This window comes from Kwoniella bestiolae, chromosome 1, assembly GCF_000512585.2.
Source record: "Kwoniella bestiolae CBS 10118 chromosome 1, complete sequence".
Taxonomy (NCBI): Eukaryota; Fungi; Basidiomycota; class Tremellomycetes; order Tremellales; family Cryptococcaceae; genus Kwoniella; species Kwoniella bestiolae.
Window position 1 is genome coordinate 1,321,709 of NC_089241.1, and position 16,529 is coordinate 1,338,237.

General features: G+C 48.6%; 7 protein-coding genes across 7 annotated transcripts; 2 read left to right on the forward strand and 5 right to left on the reverse strand.

The window, feature by feature from the left end:
- Positions 1 to 887: 887 nt before the first annotated feature.
- On the forward strand, positions 888 to 2,106 carry I302_100506 (uncharacterized protein; the record flags this gene model as incomplete). Its single annotated transcript, XM_019190522.1, has 7 exons — positions 888 to 979; positions 1,076 to 1,239; positions 1,310 to 1,368; positions 1,471 to 1,540; positions 1,616 to 1,691; positions 1,767 to 1,871; positions 1,959 to 2,106. The coding sequence occupies 7 exons, from the start codon at positions 888 to 890 to the stop codon at positions 2,104 to 2,106; spliced, it is 714 nt and encodes a 237-aa protein (XP_019047270.1).
- Positions 2,107 to 2,320: 214 nt separating this feature from the next.
- On the reverse strand, positions 2,321 to 3,770 carry I302_100507 (uncharacterized protein; the record flags this gene model as incomplete). The annotated part of the gene is made up of 4 exons (XM_019190523.1): positions 2,321 to 2,719; positions 2,797 to 2,904; positions 3,013 to 3,141; positions 3,363 to 3,770. The coding sequence occupies 4 exons, from the start codon at positions 3,768 to 3,770 to the stop codon at positions 2,321 to 2,323; spliced, it is 1,044 nt and encodes a 347-aa protein (XP_019047271.1).
- Positions 3,771 to 4,365: 595 nt separating this feature from the next.
- Positions 4,366 to 6,758, reverse strand: I302_100508 (uncharacterized protein; the record flags this gene model as incomplete). The annotated part of the gene is made up of 3 exons (XM_019190524.1): positions 4,366 to 4,424; positions 4,491 to 5,971; positions 6,016 to 6,758. 3 exons carry the CDS (start codon positions 6,756 to 6,758, stop codon positions 4,366 to 4,368), a joined length of 2,283 nt encoding a protein of 760 aa, XP_019047272.1.
- Positions 6,759 to 6,883: 125 nt separating this feature from the next.
- I302_100509 (uncharacterized protein) lies at positions 6,884 to 7,268 on the reverse strand (the record flags this gene model as incomplete). The annotated part of the gene is made up of 2 exons (XM_019190525.1): positions 6,884 to 6,988; positions 7,044 to 7,268. 2 exons carry the CDS (start codon positions 7,266 to 7,268, stop codon positions 6,884 to 6,886), a joined length of 330 nt encoding a protein of 109 aa, XP_019047273.1.
- Positions 7,269 to 9,841: 2,573 nt separating this feature from the next.
- I302_100510 (uncharacterized protein) lies at positions 9,842 to 10,656 on the forward strand (the record flags this gene model as incomplete). The annotated part of the gene is made up of 6 exons (XM_065869089.1): positions 9,842 to 9,907; positions 9,973 to 10,020; positions 10,077 to 10,170; positions 10,222 to 10,328; positions 10,398 to 10,533; positions 10,589 to 10,656. The coding sequence occupies 6 exons, from the start codon at positions 9,842 to 9,844 to the stop codon at positions 10,654 to 10,656; spliced, it is 519 nt and encodes a 172-aa protein (XP_065725161.1).
- A 365-nt stretch (positions 10,657 to 11,021) lies between these two features.
- On the reverse strand, positions 11,022 to 12,329 carry I302_100511 (uncharacterized protein; the record flags this gene model as incomplete). Its single annotated transcript, XM_019190527.1, has 4 exons — positions 11,022 to 11,357; positions 11,497 to 11,619; positions 11,743 to 11,818; positions 11,947 to 12,329. 4 exons carry the CDS (start codon positions 12,327 to 12,329, stop codon positions 11,022 to 11,024), a joined length of 918 nt encoding a protein of 305 aa, XP_019047275.1.
- Positions 12,330 to 12,878: 549 nt separating this feature from the next.
- Positions 12,879 to 15,356, reverse strand: I302_100512 (uncharacterized protein; the record flags this gene model as incomplete). Its single annotated transcript, XM_065869090.1, has 4 exons — positions 12,879 to 13,464; positions 13,543 to 14,625; positions 14,722 to 14,873; positions 14,928 to 15,356. 4 exons carry the CDS (start codon positions 15,354 to 15,356, stop codon positions 12,879 to 12,881), a joined length of 2,250 nt encoding a protein of 749 aa, XP_065725162.1.
- Between the last annotated feature and the right edge of the window lie 1,173 nt (positions 15,357 to 16,529).

Here is a 16,529-nt window from a genome sequence, read left to right on the forward strand (position 1 = left end):
GGGTGCTTTATATATACCTGCCCAATCCCCACATGCATGGACGTGTTGTTGTCTCCAATCTCTGTTGGATGTTTGTCTTGAACCGTTCCTGGACATCTGTCCCTTGTTCCTGTTCCTACGGATGGGCTCCGTTCCTTCTCGTTTGGGTGTTCTGCTTTCTGGTTTCACGCGTCGAAAACCTTACAAACACCATGGCCGGGATATCGTCGCTTGCTTGCTCTCCTGAGACGCTTGACTCAGAGAACCATGCAGACGGAGCAAGCAGTCAGACACGGAACAACGACAATCAATGATCAAGGCGGGTGGATCAAAGGCAGAAGAATCCGAACGCGTCGATTTCGGGGTTGATGTTGCTTGTTTACCGTCTACTTACCGTACCGTATCTTAGACACTTGATTCAAGTGTCATATCGCTATTTGCTGTTTGCTGTCTCACAGCCGTCTTCATCATTACCATTGCAACAAATCTCACAAGTTGGAAGAGGTAATATTACAGATTGCTCATGTCGGACTTAGACCTCGAGATTGAATTGATTCAGTAGATACCATTTGACGATCGCGAAAATATCAGCATCAAGATACCGTGTACTCCATTATTATGTGGTCATCCAGCACATCTAATCATCAATTCTCTCTCAAGAGTATGCGTGTCCGGTCCACAAAAGCAGACGATCTGCCTCCTCATACAGAGATGATTTTTGCTGGAATCGAAAATGGACCGCGTTTCCGTTGGAACTCGTCATCATCGAGATTGACGTCAGAGCTGGAAAGTGCGAAGTGCGAAGATCATCTCTGATACTGACCATATATCTCATGAACGGTCTTCTGGACTTCCTCCCATGCATCTGTATCATCCAAAGCTACTCAAACGGAAGATTGTGACCCACCATGCCAAGAGACCAAGATGACAAGCTCGCTCAAACAGAGCACGATCAATATCATTCATCAGCTTACGCCGCTGCTGGCGCAGCACAGATGAGGTGGGTTAGGCTCTGGTGTTCCACCAAATTACTTTTGTAAAAGGTTAGACTGTGATACCTATATCAAGCGATACTGATCTGCGCTCTGTGGTACAGCTTCACCCCGATCAACCAGATCCACCAGCATCTCTGCGGCCTCCACATCTACTCGCACGATCCGAAGAGAGCCGTCAAAGCTCATCATTATTGTACGCACCTGCGCAAGGATCTGCATCAGTGTGTGATTTATGATAGTGATGCTAAGGATGCTAGATTGATTGGTGGATATTCTCTTCCTACTTGACTGCGATAAATAGGGGTATGATGTGCTGATCAAAGGGGTGATGGTAGGTATCGAGTATCTCATACCGGAGGATATATTCGTCAAACTGCCAGAGGATGAGAAGAAGGTGAGTTCAATTACTTTCATAAATTGACCTCACTATATGTGCAATTGTCTCTCTGGTGTATCGTTTGTCTGATAGATCACGAAGCTGATCTCCAACGGGTAGTACTGGCACTCACACAAATACGAAGTCGACTCAGGCATGTTAATGCTTGGTACGAAATCGTTAGTCCCAAGTGAGTAATACAGCCTTCCTCGTCGATTAGTGTCAAAAAGATTATCCTGAAAGCTGAATTCTTCACTGTGAACAGACGCCATGACGGACCTAGCCGAACGTCCAGCGATGTTAGAGCTTCACCGGACATACGGCAAGACGACTCATACGTGGTATGTCCTACCTCCTGTAGTTTTTTCTTTCCCGCTTCTTTGAGCTAACGTCAGTCCTACGTTGTGTACGTATAGGGCCTTCGACCAATATCCCGATTTACCACTCGGTCCACCTCAGGTTATGATGGCGTATACGGAGGACTCGCAGGTCGATAAAGCCTTGTTGGAAAAGAGAGACCGGTGAGTTGCCCTGTCTTCCTACTATCATGGGAGATACTTTCCCAATTAGTCGAAAGGCCACTGACTCTCTGTCGGATCGATGTGCAGAGAGATGGGTGTGGACACCTCTGCAAAACGGGAGACTCGTAAGAACTACTTGATCGAGGAGAACCTCGAGAGACCACCCGCAGAAGGGGCAGATCAGGTTTGGAGTAAAGGAAGGAAAGGGCAGTTGGAGTGGGTTGACCAAGACTAGATTAGGACCTTCGTCTGCTTAACGGGTCGGTGAGATGAATGAGGAAGACAGGCTGAAAGAGCCAGGGCTGCCTCAAAGGTATTGTACAGTATGAATGGAACATCAGATATCTTGCGTTGAATCATTATACATACACATGAATCGATCAAATCTGATAATACTCTTTCTTATACAATAACGAAACCCTATCATACACACAATCACCCTACCCAATCTACCCACCCAGCCTCCTTCCCGGCCCACCCCACCCTCTACTCTCCCTATCTTCCGCATAACTCGGCAACTCTCTATCTTCCTCTTCCTCGTCGTCATCATCATCCACACCATCAGGATGAGACAAAGGTCTAACCACCGCATCTCTCATCTCCCTCCTCTCCTCATCCTCCCGATCAACTACCATCTCAGCCTGACTCTGCGCTTCCCTCTCCTTTTCTTCTCTCTCCCTTGCTTCTCTAGCTTCTCGTACGATCTTCTCTCTCGCCGCTCGTGCTCTCACGACCTCTCGATCAGCTTCGATATCGGCCAGAGCGGCTTTCTTACGTGACGCTTCGACAGAGGCACCGTATATCTTTGATTGGCGGGATAGCTCGACTCGTTCCTGCAATGCCTTGAGCTTTTCCACGATATATAACTCAGCATCCAACTCTGACGATATCACATGGAAAGATTGATGGGATGAAATACACCCACATGATCGCTCAGTACCTCCGCACCAATCTTCAGCTCATGCATCTTCTTGAGCGTAGACGAGAAGACGTAGTGTAAAGTGAACTCGACCGTCTGTGTGCGAAAGCCGAGCTGCGTGTGACGAAACGAGAAGGTGTCAACTTGGATGCTAGTAGACGTACAGATACGGTGAAGCAGACGGAAGTAAGTCAATATATGATGCACAGAGAAGGTACTCACAGCAATCAGATAATCATGTCCTCCTTTCACATCCAGCACTTTGTTCTTGATGGTCGAGTTGGTAGCTTTGATGGTACGGTATTTGGGATCGTTCGAGTCGATGATGTTATTTGAGATTTTGATCAGGGTCTATGGACGATGCAGAAAAGTAACGTCAGCTGACTAGTATTCAGGAGATGATCATTTGATCTGATCCGGGAGTCATCAAGAGATAGAAAGCTGTGAGATGATACCACACCGTTGCATCTCAATAGGAATGAGCCAAGGTAAAAGGAAGACACGTAGTCCAAGAGTAACTCCTAGCCCCCATTCATACCATACGGCCCAACCGAGAGAACGTTCAAACCCACCTCAACAGCATCCGCACTATCCTTATAACTATTATCCCTAACGATCCCCCTATCCAACAACCTCGAGAACTTGATCCTCGTCTCTCTATCTTCCTTTTCGGATGGTCTCCAAGCTGTATCAGAGCTTTGGCGAGAAAGCGATGCGGAGGCTTCGGCTCGGGCCTGAGCAGCTTGGGCGGCGGGGTTCTGGCGGAGTGGTCTGGTCGCAGCTGTTGGTATGACTGAAGTGGGTTGGGGAGCTGAAGAATGAGATGGGGCAGAGGAGGAAGAGGAAGCACCTTGATCGGAGGTTGAGGGCTCGGCCTGGATCTCATCGTACGATGGAGGTGGTCTTTGTCTGGCTTCGATGGCTGCCAGGGCTGCTGCTCTCCTTTCTGCTGGGTTTGAGGAGGTAGAAGGGGATGCCATCTTGTGTATACTTGTGTGTGTTTGTGAAATGATCAGATAGAGAAGAACGAAGGAAGGGAAGGATGAACAAGGCTGATGTATGGATGAATGTGCTCTCGTCATCTCATCACTTGGCAGTTCAAAGTGGAGGTAAACCAAAGACAAAGGTCGGTACATAAGTGGGGTGTAGCAAACTAAGTGGCAAATCACCCGTATGTATGGTGAGATATGAACATACATAAATGGATATTTGCTAACTACTCAGTATAATTGGCATGAACGGATCTCAACATGTATATTCATTTAGTTCTTCTCACTACGTCTTTTACTTCTTCTCAACATAAAGGTATTCTGATACGTAAAACTATATACAAGATACAAAGTACGAGTAAAGCTATTTACAAGAGGTGAATAAATCACTTTTCCTCAATCATCGTCACTCTCCTCTGGTCTAGCGGTAAGAGCCGTGTTTGTCGAAAGTATATATAGCAAGAAACTAAGTAAAGATGATGAACTGGGTGATACAATGAAAACAGGAAACAAAGGTTCGGATATAATAAGATACAGTACAATGACAATCGCAGAGAACGAGTTTTTCTTAATGAGAAGAGGAACCTTAATGACCATCCCCATGCGAATGGGAATAATCACTCTCGCTCGCAAACGTGATAGCACCTAATGTCACACAAGGGTCAGCGTTCACAACTCGACACCATGAGTTGAATGGATATTTCCACTCACTCTCGCTCAATCCCGCCCCACTAGCTTTCCTCATCAATCCCCTCGGGCCGAACCCCGTCGTCGCGTGAGAATGGCTATACCCTCTCAAATCATCTTGCAGGGGTCTCCCTGCCCCGTGAATCGCAACACTAGCACTTCTGCCCAAATTCGGTTCCGCCGAGAGACTGCTGAAAGAAGAAGGGAAAAGGGGCGATCCGGGACCTCGTTCGTATATTGGTAATGTCGCTGAACCCCCGAGAACAGGAGTCTGCAGTTGGCTCGAAGGGGATCTAGGGACATATTGGTCCTTTGCCGCTGTGGGGGAAGTACATATTTGCAGTCCCACGAAGGACTTTGATCGGGTCTTGGGAGGAGTCGAAGGTAATTGTTTCAAGTGGGTAGTGGCGATGGGAGAGACAGATAAGATTGGATCGAATTTATCTTTGTGGCCTGCTTTCTGAGCTGTCGTGAATGTACTTTGAATTGGTGTCACACCCTCTTCCCCCTCCCCTTCACCTATCATACCCATCGCATTGGTTTTCGGATGCAACAACGCGTGCATCCCCGCTGCAGCTTGTTCGTTCTCATCTTCCACTATCTCCCCAAAGGCCGCTGCCAACGCCTTCTCAGCCTTGGAGGGACTATTCGGATCAACAGCTTCCAGCCCTTCTATCCATACCTGACTCAATGTCGGGTCGTATTCACCTTCATCACCTAGACCTAATCCACCCCATGATTGTGGTATATCATCCTCACTTCCGGCATTCAACAGATCCCCATCACATCCTAGACATACTCCCAACTTCTCCCAAAGCGCGACAGATCGAGCACGCACGGATTGTCGCGCGGCGAAGATCCAGTTGTAATCGGAAGATTCGGCTCTATCAACTTTAGTGAGATGCTTGATGAATTCTTCCCAGTTCCATAACTCAGGTTCGATCTCTCTCCAGTTGGGTCGGGCGGGATCCTTGGGGAAAGCAGCCTTGAGCAGTTTGAACAATGATTCATTGGCGGGATGAGAGATCAACTCGTCCACTTCTTTGGGTCGTTCGACAAAGGGAAGTAACACATCCTCGTCCATCTGCACGTATTCAACGGGTTCCAAAGCCACAGGAGGTTTTTCTATTTCCTTGGAGCCCGGTCGACTGGACGCACCAGCACTCTTTCGTCGTTTCAGTTCGGCTCCTTTGAACCCTCCTTCAGGGATCATAACGGGTGAAGAGAGTTGCCGAGCGAGATCAACCACTTCATCAGGAGAGTAGTGTTTGCTTTGAACCCCTTTGTTGTCAGAATCGCTAAGACCATGGTACGATCCCACTCGGTGAAGCGATGTGTTGATCTCTTGCATGGGTGAGCGAGGGAGGAGCGGAGACATCCCACCAAAAGAGGAGGCCGCGAAGGATCGTCTGGGTCCACGATTCGACGTGGCGGGAGAATCACTAGCAGCGGCGAACGAGGTGAATGGGGCAAGTGCGGAAGAGGACTTTGAACGGTTGTGATGTCTGCGCAAGTGTCAGCGTGCCCTCACACATCGATTGTGACTCACCTTCTCGCAGTCGTATCAGCCGCAGGGGCCTTGACCAGAGTCAATCTAGAGAACAAACTTCCCGCTTCGGGATGTTCTGGTTCTTGTTGACCACCCGCACCCCAAGTAGCAGCATGAGCAATCAAACTTTGTCGTCGACTCAACGATTTGGTCACTGAGCTTGCCCTGCTTCTACCGCTGATACTTCCAGTATCCGATGGAGCTGAAGTAGATGGCAAAGCGCTCTTGATAGGTTGGAGAGGCGAGAACGTTTTCAGCGGGGATAAAGCAGAGAGCTTTGGTGGTCTCGAGGGCGATGCTGAACCACGTACATTCCGACTGGAATAGGGCGAAGAGGGCACGCTATGTTGCTCTTCCGACGGTAACATGTTTTCTTTATTATCCAGTACTGCACTTGGAGAAAGATGGTTCGAGTCGCTCGTATAGCTCTGTTGTAAATCAGGTTTGAGGTGAGCGGAATGAGGGTGAGGTACGGGAGCGTGTATGTCGGGTACGTTCAGCTGTGAATCCGTAATCCGAGGTAAGAATCGCGAAGCGGATCGTCGAGACGGTGTAGGCCAAGGTAAAAAGGTCGCAGAGGCGGATTTGTGACGTTGCCGGTGTTCAGGCGCGGTCGAAGGAGAAGGCAGTGCAGGGGTTGGAAGGGAGGACGAGTTGTTGGTTTGCCCAGTCAAGGGGTAGTAATGTAATATCGCATCGAGAAGGGTGGGGAACGGCGCGGAAGGGGGTGATACAGTACACATGTCAGCGTTAAATGGTGCGAGCAAAACATAATGAGAGGTAGAGGGTACAGGAGGCGAGAGAAGGTGACAAGCACATTCTTGTTCAAGGTACGAACAGGTTTGTCTTCATTCAGCCGAGTATGCTCTTAAGCGAGCTGGCCGTGGGTATGAATGGGTGTGATAGGGGGAACAAAGGATGGGATAGCGAAGAAGGCAAAGGTGTGATAAACGTTTCGACGTGGGTATACAAGCTGAAGGTCCGACCGATGACAACGAGACACGACCAGATGACATCACCCCACTCACCTTGTCGCTCGCTCCTTGGTCTTCTTCCTCGTCGTCTTCAGCCAGCGCAGTAAGGCTACTTCTACTTTGTCTACCCGAGGCGAACCCACTGGAAGAATGGTATGAATCGTATTCGTGATCTTGATCAAAAACGTCTTCGTCTACCACCGGCTGAGCTTTGGGTATAGCACGAGGTTGAGGTGACTCGTCGAGCGATTTGAACGAGAAGGAGGAGAACATCGACATTTTTGCCAGAGGGGGGAATACGTTTACAGAGCTTCTATCCGTATGGTAGAATAGAGGTAAATCACCTGACAGAGTGAATATGGGATGACGACAATATCCACTTTCAAGTACGAGACGAGGTCCGCCGGTTATATAATGGTGTGGATATAAAGTGGAAGTTGTGAGCGGGGTACGTGATGTTACAAGAAGATTGGATTTGTAGGAATGTCAAGAAAGAAGCTTCTTTTGGGTCGATTGAGTGGAATATAGATCTGTCTGGTACGGGTGTCGTAGCCGGAGTCCCGTACTGTTGATGTGGGACAAGGATCAAATCGTGAGTTGGCGAGTGGGAAGAGGGGTGGATGTGTGTGTTGTATGTATGTATGGATGTGTGAGGGTAACAAAGGGGGCGTAGAGTGTGTGTGTATTCTGTGATGGGATGATGCGGTTAAACATGCCTGTACTTGTACCTATGACGATGTACAAGTACGTACTAACTGGGTACCCCTCCTTTCTAACGTTTACACGGTTCCTCTTGACCCCCTGAGGAGTAAAGCCTTAATCTTATCCAATCAAGTGATCTTTTGGAGTGGGGTGGGGTAGGATTGAGGGGCAAAAACGATCTTCAAGGGTGTATCGCGTGTGTGGGAAAATATTGAAGGGGGAGGCACACGTTTGTTACTTGCTCTCCTTGCTCTCCTTGCATGCCAGCTGCGGGGTCCGCTTGTACGTTGATATGACGAGGTAAGAGTAACAGCACGAGAGACGAGCTAGGATTTGACCGAGAGCACTCTTGGCTCCCTCAGGCTTAAGCTTCCGTGGGAATTCACGTAATTGAGGGAATCCAGAATCTGCGAAAACAGGCCCTCCGTGTCCGCGTGAGTCCATCATATACACAGATACACAGCAATCAATGGCGTTTCGTATTGTAGGATGAACGAAGATCCGAATGTAACTACCGGAGCATGTGCTCTCAACATAGGTCAAAGCATAGCTGATCAAATGCTAATTCTAACTGATTAACGCCAATCAGTGGAGTGGGTACGTGCTGATCATAAAAAAAGAGCTGCTGACACGCGTGACCTTGACCTATTGTGGCACTTTTACACTCTTGCATTACAGTATCAGTCTCTGATCGATTCTTCTCACATCCAAAGACGCCGGACAAGTGCTCAAAGTGCTCTCAAACAAGTCGAGGTTGTCGTCGGGCTGGAGGGATATATACGGGACGTATCGAGTAGAAGCTGAGCCAACCAATGATGGGAGGGATAAGCATTAGGCGAAAATACTTGAAGATGAGGGTAAACCAGATTGAGGAAGCATGCCTTGCTCGTCATATGACTGCATCCCCTTGGCATTTGCTGTTACTTGAGGCGTTTTCGGTAGACGAGCTTCTTTTTACCACCTTTACTCGAAGAATAAGAATTTAGCTGCTTCAAAGGATGAGTCGATCTCGAAGATCTTGTGGGTCTCGGACATGATTCGTCTCCCCCAAAGGTGAGGGCATCTTCCTTTCAACTATCCTCCAAGCTATGCTACTGTGAGATGGATTTTCGATTAGCCCTAAGTCACTTTGGAGTCTCATAAATGTAGCCATCCTTGTATGGGCACGCATCACAAAGCTGTCAGAAGCGTCATGAGGTCATGATGAGTGGATGTCAGCTATCATCAGACGACCTCATCCTCAGGTGCGATGTTTCCCTACCCAGTCTGATTACCCACAGCCTGTGCGAAGGAGAAGGATGAAAAGACACATCGTACAGGACATAAATTACTTTAGGTAGAGCCCCCGATACCTAACATACACGATCTGCTTCCGATCCACCAGCCGGACCGCCAGCTTTGGCTGCAAATCCGATCATCGAATGAGGATGTGGCGGAACGCGCGGAAGCATTGATAGTCGGGTCCAGTGATAAGTTATGAGTACGAGTGATCAGACAGTTGAGCTCGCTTGATTTCCTTTCTTCCATGCGAGATGCCCGGAGCTGTGAATGAAGTACAGCTCATTATCTACTCCTTAGTACTATACCCAACCAACTGCATGCGCCTATGACATCTCACCCGGGATCGATTATCGACGAGACCACCTGCTTCCGACACGCCGAGTTGACCGAATCTGGTTGTGAAATGACGATTGTCTGCTGTCTGACATCAAACCAGTTGCAGACGAATATGAGGCCTCACCTGGATACAGCAGGTCGAAGGCCACACGAGGGAGACATCAGAAATGGACGATCATTTGCTTAGTACTATAATTGGACAGACAGAGGTCAATGACCGGGCAAGAAGTGATTTGACCGCACAAGCTGATAGCTGGAGATGTATAAGAAGGGGTGGCTACGCATTGCTATTCTAATCTTGAAATCCATGCATCGCGTTGTTACCTCTCTCAGTACTCCGAACTAATGATATCTCAACCTCAAAAGACCGTCTTGAACAGGTGCCAACCGAGGGTCAGTGAGCACCTATGCATCGTCCTCTGGACTCGACTAATATGTAGATTGTTCATTGTCATAGCCTCGGTCTAGGCACGGTCAAGGAGTATCTCTCAAAGGGATGGAAAGTGATCGCAGCAGTCAAATCTCCCCATACCATGCCCCAGCTTGATGGCGTGTTAGTCGTCAAGATTGATGCTGCGCAAGATGAAGATGCGTTCAAGGTGGGCTCAGCAGAACTATATACAATAATTCGTGTAAAACCATGTGACGGGTCAAGGTTCTGTAGGCTGTAGCAGTGCTGACGAAAGAATATGGTATCGATCATCTCGATGTGGTATGTACCCCTTCATCAGTTGATAATCAGGACCATACTCAGGACACCAAGTACAGGTTATAGCCAACGCAGCAATGGGCGAAGATGGTTCCCCAGCACGTACCCTCCCTTCCTCAGTTCTACTAGAGCATCTGCACGTCAACGCGCTGGGTCCTCTCAGACTGTATTAGGCTAAAAGGTCTCTCCTGCTCTCGTCGGCAGATCCCAAATTCGTAGTCCTCTCATCTACCAGGGGGAGGCTCGGGAAACCATGGCACAAGGAGGGTATGATGACCTACGGGACCAGCAAGGCAGCTCTCAACTATATCGTAAGCCAATAACTCGTACCCTATACCCTCATTACATGGTCAGGATCATAATCAAAAAGGCAAGGGTAGGCACGAGCGATTCATCTTGAGGAGCCGCGAATCGTGTCGTTCCCTATTGATCCCCGATTCGTCTATACCGATATGGGTCAGAGGGCTGCGGGTCTGTTGGGCAGAGCACCTCCTCAGACTGTCGAGTACACTGCTCGTGAGTGGTAACGCAGTAGTCTTGCGAAGTACTCATTGATCGGTTGGGGGTTTAGCCAAATTGGTCGAGCTGGTCGAGAAAGCTACTAAAGAGGAGACATCAGGGAATTGGTGGATGTTGTGAGTGTCCGCGTCTCTGCTCGTAGGTCGGAATCGTCTTGCTGAGATCGTGTTCACATGTGAAGTAACGGAGAGAAGGCAGCTTGGTAGTTGATCTGGTCAAGTGAGATCAGCTTCACTCCGAGCCTTATCATTGTGTATCTGTATTCTCATGGCTGCATGATTCTAATCCGGGGATGGGAGTTAGATCACTTGATGCCGCCATGTAGGGATGTACACCTGAGTCAGTCATGTCAATCAAGCCTCTGGGGGATCTCATTAATCAACCAGTCCGAGTAGTAGATAACCCAACGAAGTTAGTGCATCCGAAGTTGGTAGATTCGCAAGAAGACAGCGTCCAATATCCTACATGCAATCCAAGCCAGATGCCTAATCATACAATCCCTCCCACTCATCTTCCTCCTCTATAACCGGCGGTCCATCTTCGTCACCATCCCCAGTCCCACTTCCTTTAGGCGGAGCAGTAGGCGCAGGTCTCTGCGACTGAGCTTCCCGTTCCATCCCTTCAAGCGCCATCATCTCTTCCAAATCTGGACCAAACTCATCTTCATCGTCTTGCACGGGCGGACGCGGGTTGAAAAGTGGTTCGTTCGCTTCCCCAACTTCCTGGTCTATGGGAGGGGTGAGTCCTCTATCGGATAGGGGCGGTGGGGAAGGGGAGCGGGGTGGGGGATTGAAAGCTTCTTTATATCCTTTGAGGGCGGACTGCGATGAAAATGGGTACTTAGCACTGTTCTTTATCACATATATATACATGTGAAAGGGGTTAATATGGATTCTGGTCGTCGATTCGATGTGAGAACGGGATGCCACTGTCATGAGTGTGCAAAGATAGATAACTCACCTCCATACGTTTCGACCTGCAGATGACCTCTACTCTATTCACAGTATGTTGAAAATCGCCTTTCGGGAACATACCGTGCGCCCACATCTGGTACATATTCAACAAATTCCTGAGGTCTTGTGTCTGGGAATTTTCCATCATACAATGTCGTACGAGAACAATCGAGAGGCGGGGTAAAGCATAAGGTGTGAAACAATTCAGGCAGATCAGTATTGTTCTCAATACGATCTCATTCGACCCACCCACCTCATGACCTTTACCCTTCACTTTAAACCTCTTAGCAGCCCTACACAACGCCGGAATCCCTCGATCGCTCGTGAGTCTATAGTATGGTACCATGAATATCAGCATCCATTTCTCGCTCACACTTGAATTCAATCTCCATCCCATCTTCGTCCAATGCTCCTTTCCCAAGTCAAAACCGAAGTGTGCGGATGCAATAGGACTCACCGATCAGCATCAACCTTAGCAACCGTCCTCTTCCTCTTCCCCATCTCTCCCTCCTCATCATCCATCCCCTGACCATTCGCATTTAATGCCGCAAAGGGATCTTCAAAGTCCCCCTGCTGGTGTGTCCTATACCCATTGACCTGTGCCCCAGGAGGAGGGACGGATTGCCTAACGATAGGTGTGGGTGAGGTCGACCGAGGACGTGGTCGGGATGGCGAGCCGACCCCGTACTCTGACGGTGCTCCAGGTGAGAAGAACAGCGGGTTTTGTTCATCGTTAGGCCGTCGAGGGGGGAGATCAGGCGTGACGGATCGAGAGGGGATGGGAGAACGGGGGGGAGGGGGTTTGGTAGGTGAGTTGAATAGGTCTTCGAGGGCTGACATTGTGTGATGCTTTGCGGAGTTGCAGGGGGGAACTAGACGAGGGATGTAGTGTCGGCTCGTGTATAGGAGAGAGTGATGAGGATGATTCTGATATCGAATAAGCGAATGATAAAGTATATTGACGATGAAGAGAGACGAAAGGAAATGAAGAAATGAAACGCGTAAATCGTCAATCCACACTCGACGCGTCCGACCACTTGCCAACATTAGTCTTCCAATATACATGTGGTACAAGCATAAGCCTGAACGAGCAACGAGCAGATCCTCTCATGTACAGGCGAGTCATACCGATACCGAAATATCATATACAATACATGAATAGATTCTCAGAAGACGATATACTAAACTAAACCAAATAACCCAGAAAAGTCCCCTGATATATCTATTATGATACAAAGTAAAAAGCAAATCAAAAATGGAGAAATACCATGTATGAATTCCCATTTTGTCTTCTAGTCTACTACAAAAAAGGGAGAAGGGCAGCCCGTTGATCATACCATGTTCACCCAAAATGACGATATCCAACCATCAAAAGAAAGTTGACATCTCCTACGCCAATATATCAACCGAATCGCCATTATTCAGATTCTCCAAAAAGCTAAAATCATCTTTGGTTTCCTGTCCCACACCATTATTCTGTTGATGTGTAGGATTGGTAGGAGAAGTACCAACGCCATTCTGAGTGTGAGGGTATTGGTTCTGGTACATCTGGTGCGATTGGATAGTAGCGTAATTGGCATTTTGCGATACAGACCCAGGTGGTATGGAATGTTCAGAGTATGGTGAGACGCTCGACGAATGTTGGTGTTGGTGCTGGGTGGGGAACTGTTGTAATGAGATCGATCTAACTGGTTGATGAGGGGGTGGAATGTGGTTGAACTGGAATTGCGGATTACCTTCCGTAGGCGATACGCTCTCGCTCGATGAAGATGGGATGGAAGACATGGAGATGGGCGAGGGGTCAAGGTCTGCCGAGGAGATGCCGATACCACTACTGCTTTGTTGGAGGTCGTAGGAGGTATGCTCGGTATGATAGTTGTCAGGCGTAAAGTGACTTCCCAATGGTGAGGGCCTGATAGGTGCAGGAACATTGTTGAGTCCCATTATTCCTATCTGATGTAACAAGTCGGCTGGGCTGTATCAGATCAAAGGAAGCTGTCAGCATGATGATTCGTTCGTCTCGAACATCCAGAGATCATCAAATCACACTCACGCCGAAGCCCTCCTCGCATCAGGATCAAACCCATCCGGACCCTCCTGTCCCTGTCCCTCGCCCACATTGACTCCCCCAGTGACATTCGCCGTCTCCTGATTGATCCAATCTCCCAATCCTGCGTCCTCCAGATCGGTCCCACCATTATCAGTCGTATAAGTACCGATCGAAGCGATGGACCCCATCCTCCCTCGCTGTTGGAAAGCAAGGAACAACTGCTGTTGTCTGGCAGCTTCCGCTTCGTTCAGAATCGCCAGCTGTTGATGATGACTGTGGCCCTCGGTTCCGAACGAGAACGCTGGGTTGGGCAACGGTGAATTAGGAGAGAACGGTATAGATGGGTCGTAACCCGAAGATGAATCGGTAGGTAAGAATGACATGGGTGAGATTGACGATGGTTGTCCATAAGAACTTGAAGGTGGTGTCATGTAGGTATTGGTGAAATCCGTATTATCCTGATCGTATATCACTTGTCCTTGTCCATTGATAAGCATATTACTATGCGTAGGATCATCATCCTTGATCGTACCGAGTTCTCTGGGGAGTCCAACCTGATGTTGATTCGTAACTACTCTAGGAGGTGTGAATGGTCCGCTCGAGATCAATTGCGCCGCGCCGGGCATACTGGCTCTTCTGGTGTTGTTCCTCATCGCCGTGAGATGCAGAGCAGAAGGCATGACCCTGACTACGGGGGAGATCTTGGGACTTGGTCCAGGACCGCCGGTGGGTCCGGCAGTGATGGGTGTAGGATAAGGTATACTCTGTCTTCTAGCTGCTGAAGCTTGACCCATCAATGGTGATCTTTGGGGAGAGACGAATCCAGGCGGTCTTAATCCTCTATTTTGCCCCGATGCAGCAGCCGCAGCACGTTTAGCAACGAACATCTCGATCTTGGCAGCTTCACCATTCGCCAACGAAGCTCTTCTTGCCATGGGAGGCGGACCCATGGGGGGTAACAACATCTGCCTGGGAGCGGGTTGTCGAACAGGTGACACGATGGTGGTAGGTTTTTCGGGGGTCTTCTGTTGATCTTCTCCATCGCCTTTATCATCTTTCTTGGCTAATCCTTTCATCTTTGCCCGTCTGATATGTTTTGCAATTGAAACGGAGTCAGCGGTGATTCTGTTGAAAGGAGGTGGATAGAGTATAGACATCGTCGACGAGTAGAGCACAACTCACCGATTCTGAAACCATACCTGAACGTTTCTTTTAGTCATTCCCAGCTGAGCCGCTAGATGCTCCCTCAATGCATTGTCAGGTTTGGGGTTGATGTCATACCAGTATTCCAAAATTTTAAGCTGATCAGGTGTAGTTCTTCGTCGATGTTTCACCTGTTCACGACCTTAGCATGCGTTTGCAACCCAAAACTAGCAACTCTCGCTCACCTCAAGATTACTGTACACCATATCCTGACCTTCGTGCGACATCCCTCCATCTGCCCATTCGTCCATCCAAGGGGCATTCTGCGGTACAGAGCCGAAATGGAAATTGGGGACTACAGCCCCACCTTCCATTCCCGGGTAGATCATGGGCTGTCCATGTTGCATCATATTGGGTGGGTAAGGAGCCATGAACTGCTGTTGTTGTGGGTTTTGCTGGGCGTGAGAGATCTGATCGATCGGCGTGGGGTATCCAGGTGGGATATGACCATTGACACCATAGTAGGGGGTTTGAGGTGGTGGACCTTGGAGATGAGGGGGAGCTTGGGGCTGAGATGGTGGTCTGGCGTAGTTGCTTGGTCCAGCTTGGGGTTGTGATTGGTCTACGAACTCGTGGGAAGGATTCGCGTATCCTTGGGGGAGTGGGACGGACATTGTGGAGATACTGATCTGAGGAATATATCGTGTCAGCGCATCTTCACGTGGGATGGTCACGAGCAAAGCAAAGGTAAGGATCATTCGTCCAAGCATGACATGCAGAAGGTGGGACCATCGTCACACATGCTCCGCATCGACGCTGAGTGAAATGAACAGCAATCCTACTCTTCCAGATGCGCATCATGACCCCGCCTGAAAAAACCAAATACCCCTCGAAACGTCTTTGATCGGATTGGAAAACAACAAGAGGAAATAGATGATGCTGCGTCACCCCACCCACTCACGATTGAAAGGATCGACCACTTAAAAACCCGATATACCTATGTTCACCCCTTTGATGACGCTCTATGCCTTTTTCAACTCTAAAGATATTTTCAAGTTCCGATGATGTCTATGTAAACGAGACCACGGAGTCGGAAACGTGACGTCTTGGAAGTACTCGAGTCGACAAAGGGAGGAAGATGATTTGTCAAGATGAAAGATGAAGATCGAATAAGATAGGTCCAAGTGACTCGATGATGATGATGATGATGATGATGATGATGATGATGTTAAGGGAATTGATTGATGATGATGACGAGTGGTATATGCTAGAATGGGGGATTATAATCATGATTGATCAGTGTCAGTGCTTTTCCTTGCTCATCATCTCATCAACCGGCGGTTCTTTCTGTTGCTTAGTGTGTATGGTGGGAAGCGAATAAGAGTAAGAGTGCAAAGGTACTCACTCTTCACTCTGCTAGTGGTAGTAGTAGTAGTGGTAGTACTATGTATTATGTGTCTCGTCTCTCAGACATACATCCAACACGCCCTGACCTCGTGCACTACTAGTATTCTAGCCGTGTACAAGTTCTGTCTCTGATCCTTTGACAATATTCAATTAAATGATCATCTACCTGTTCGCTCCTTGTAGCTGAACGATCAATGCGAAGGTGTCTTTGATGTAGTGAAGTAGATGTCCGAAAGTCCGAAGGTTCGAGAGGGGGGGGGGATCTATCGTCTCGTCGCTGTGTGCGAAACACGCGTTGTCCAGTCTAGTCGATGAGGATAGATGATATGGTGATCTGTTGCTGTCGGAGAGTGTATTGTATGATGCTATACCAACATTTGAAGTGATATTTGATACTTGATGATGTGTCGATGATCAAATGTCCAGTCCAATCCAAGCTA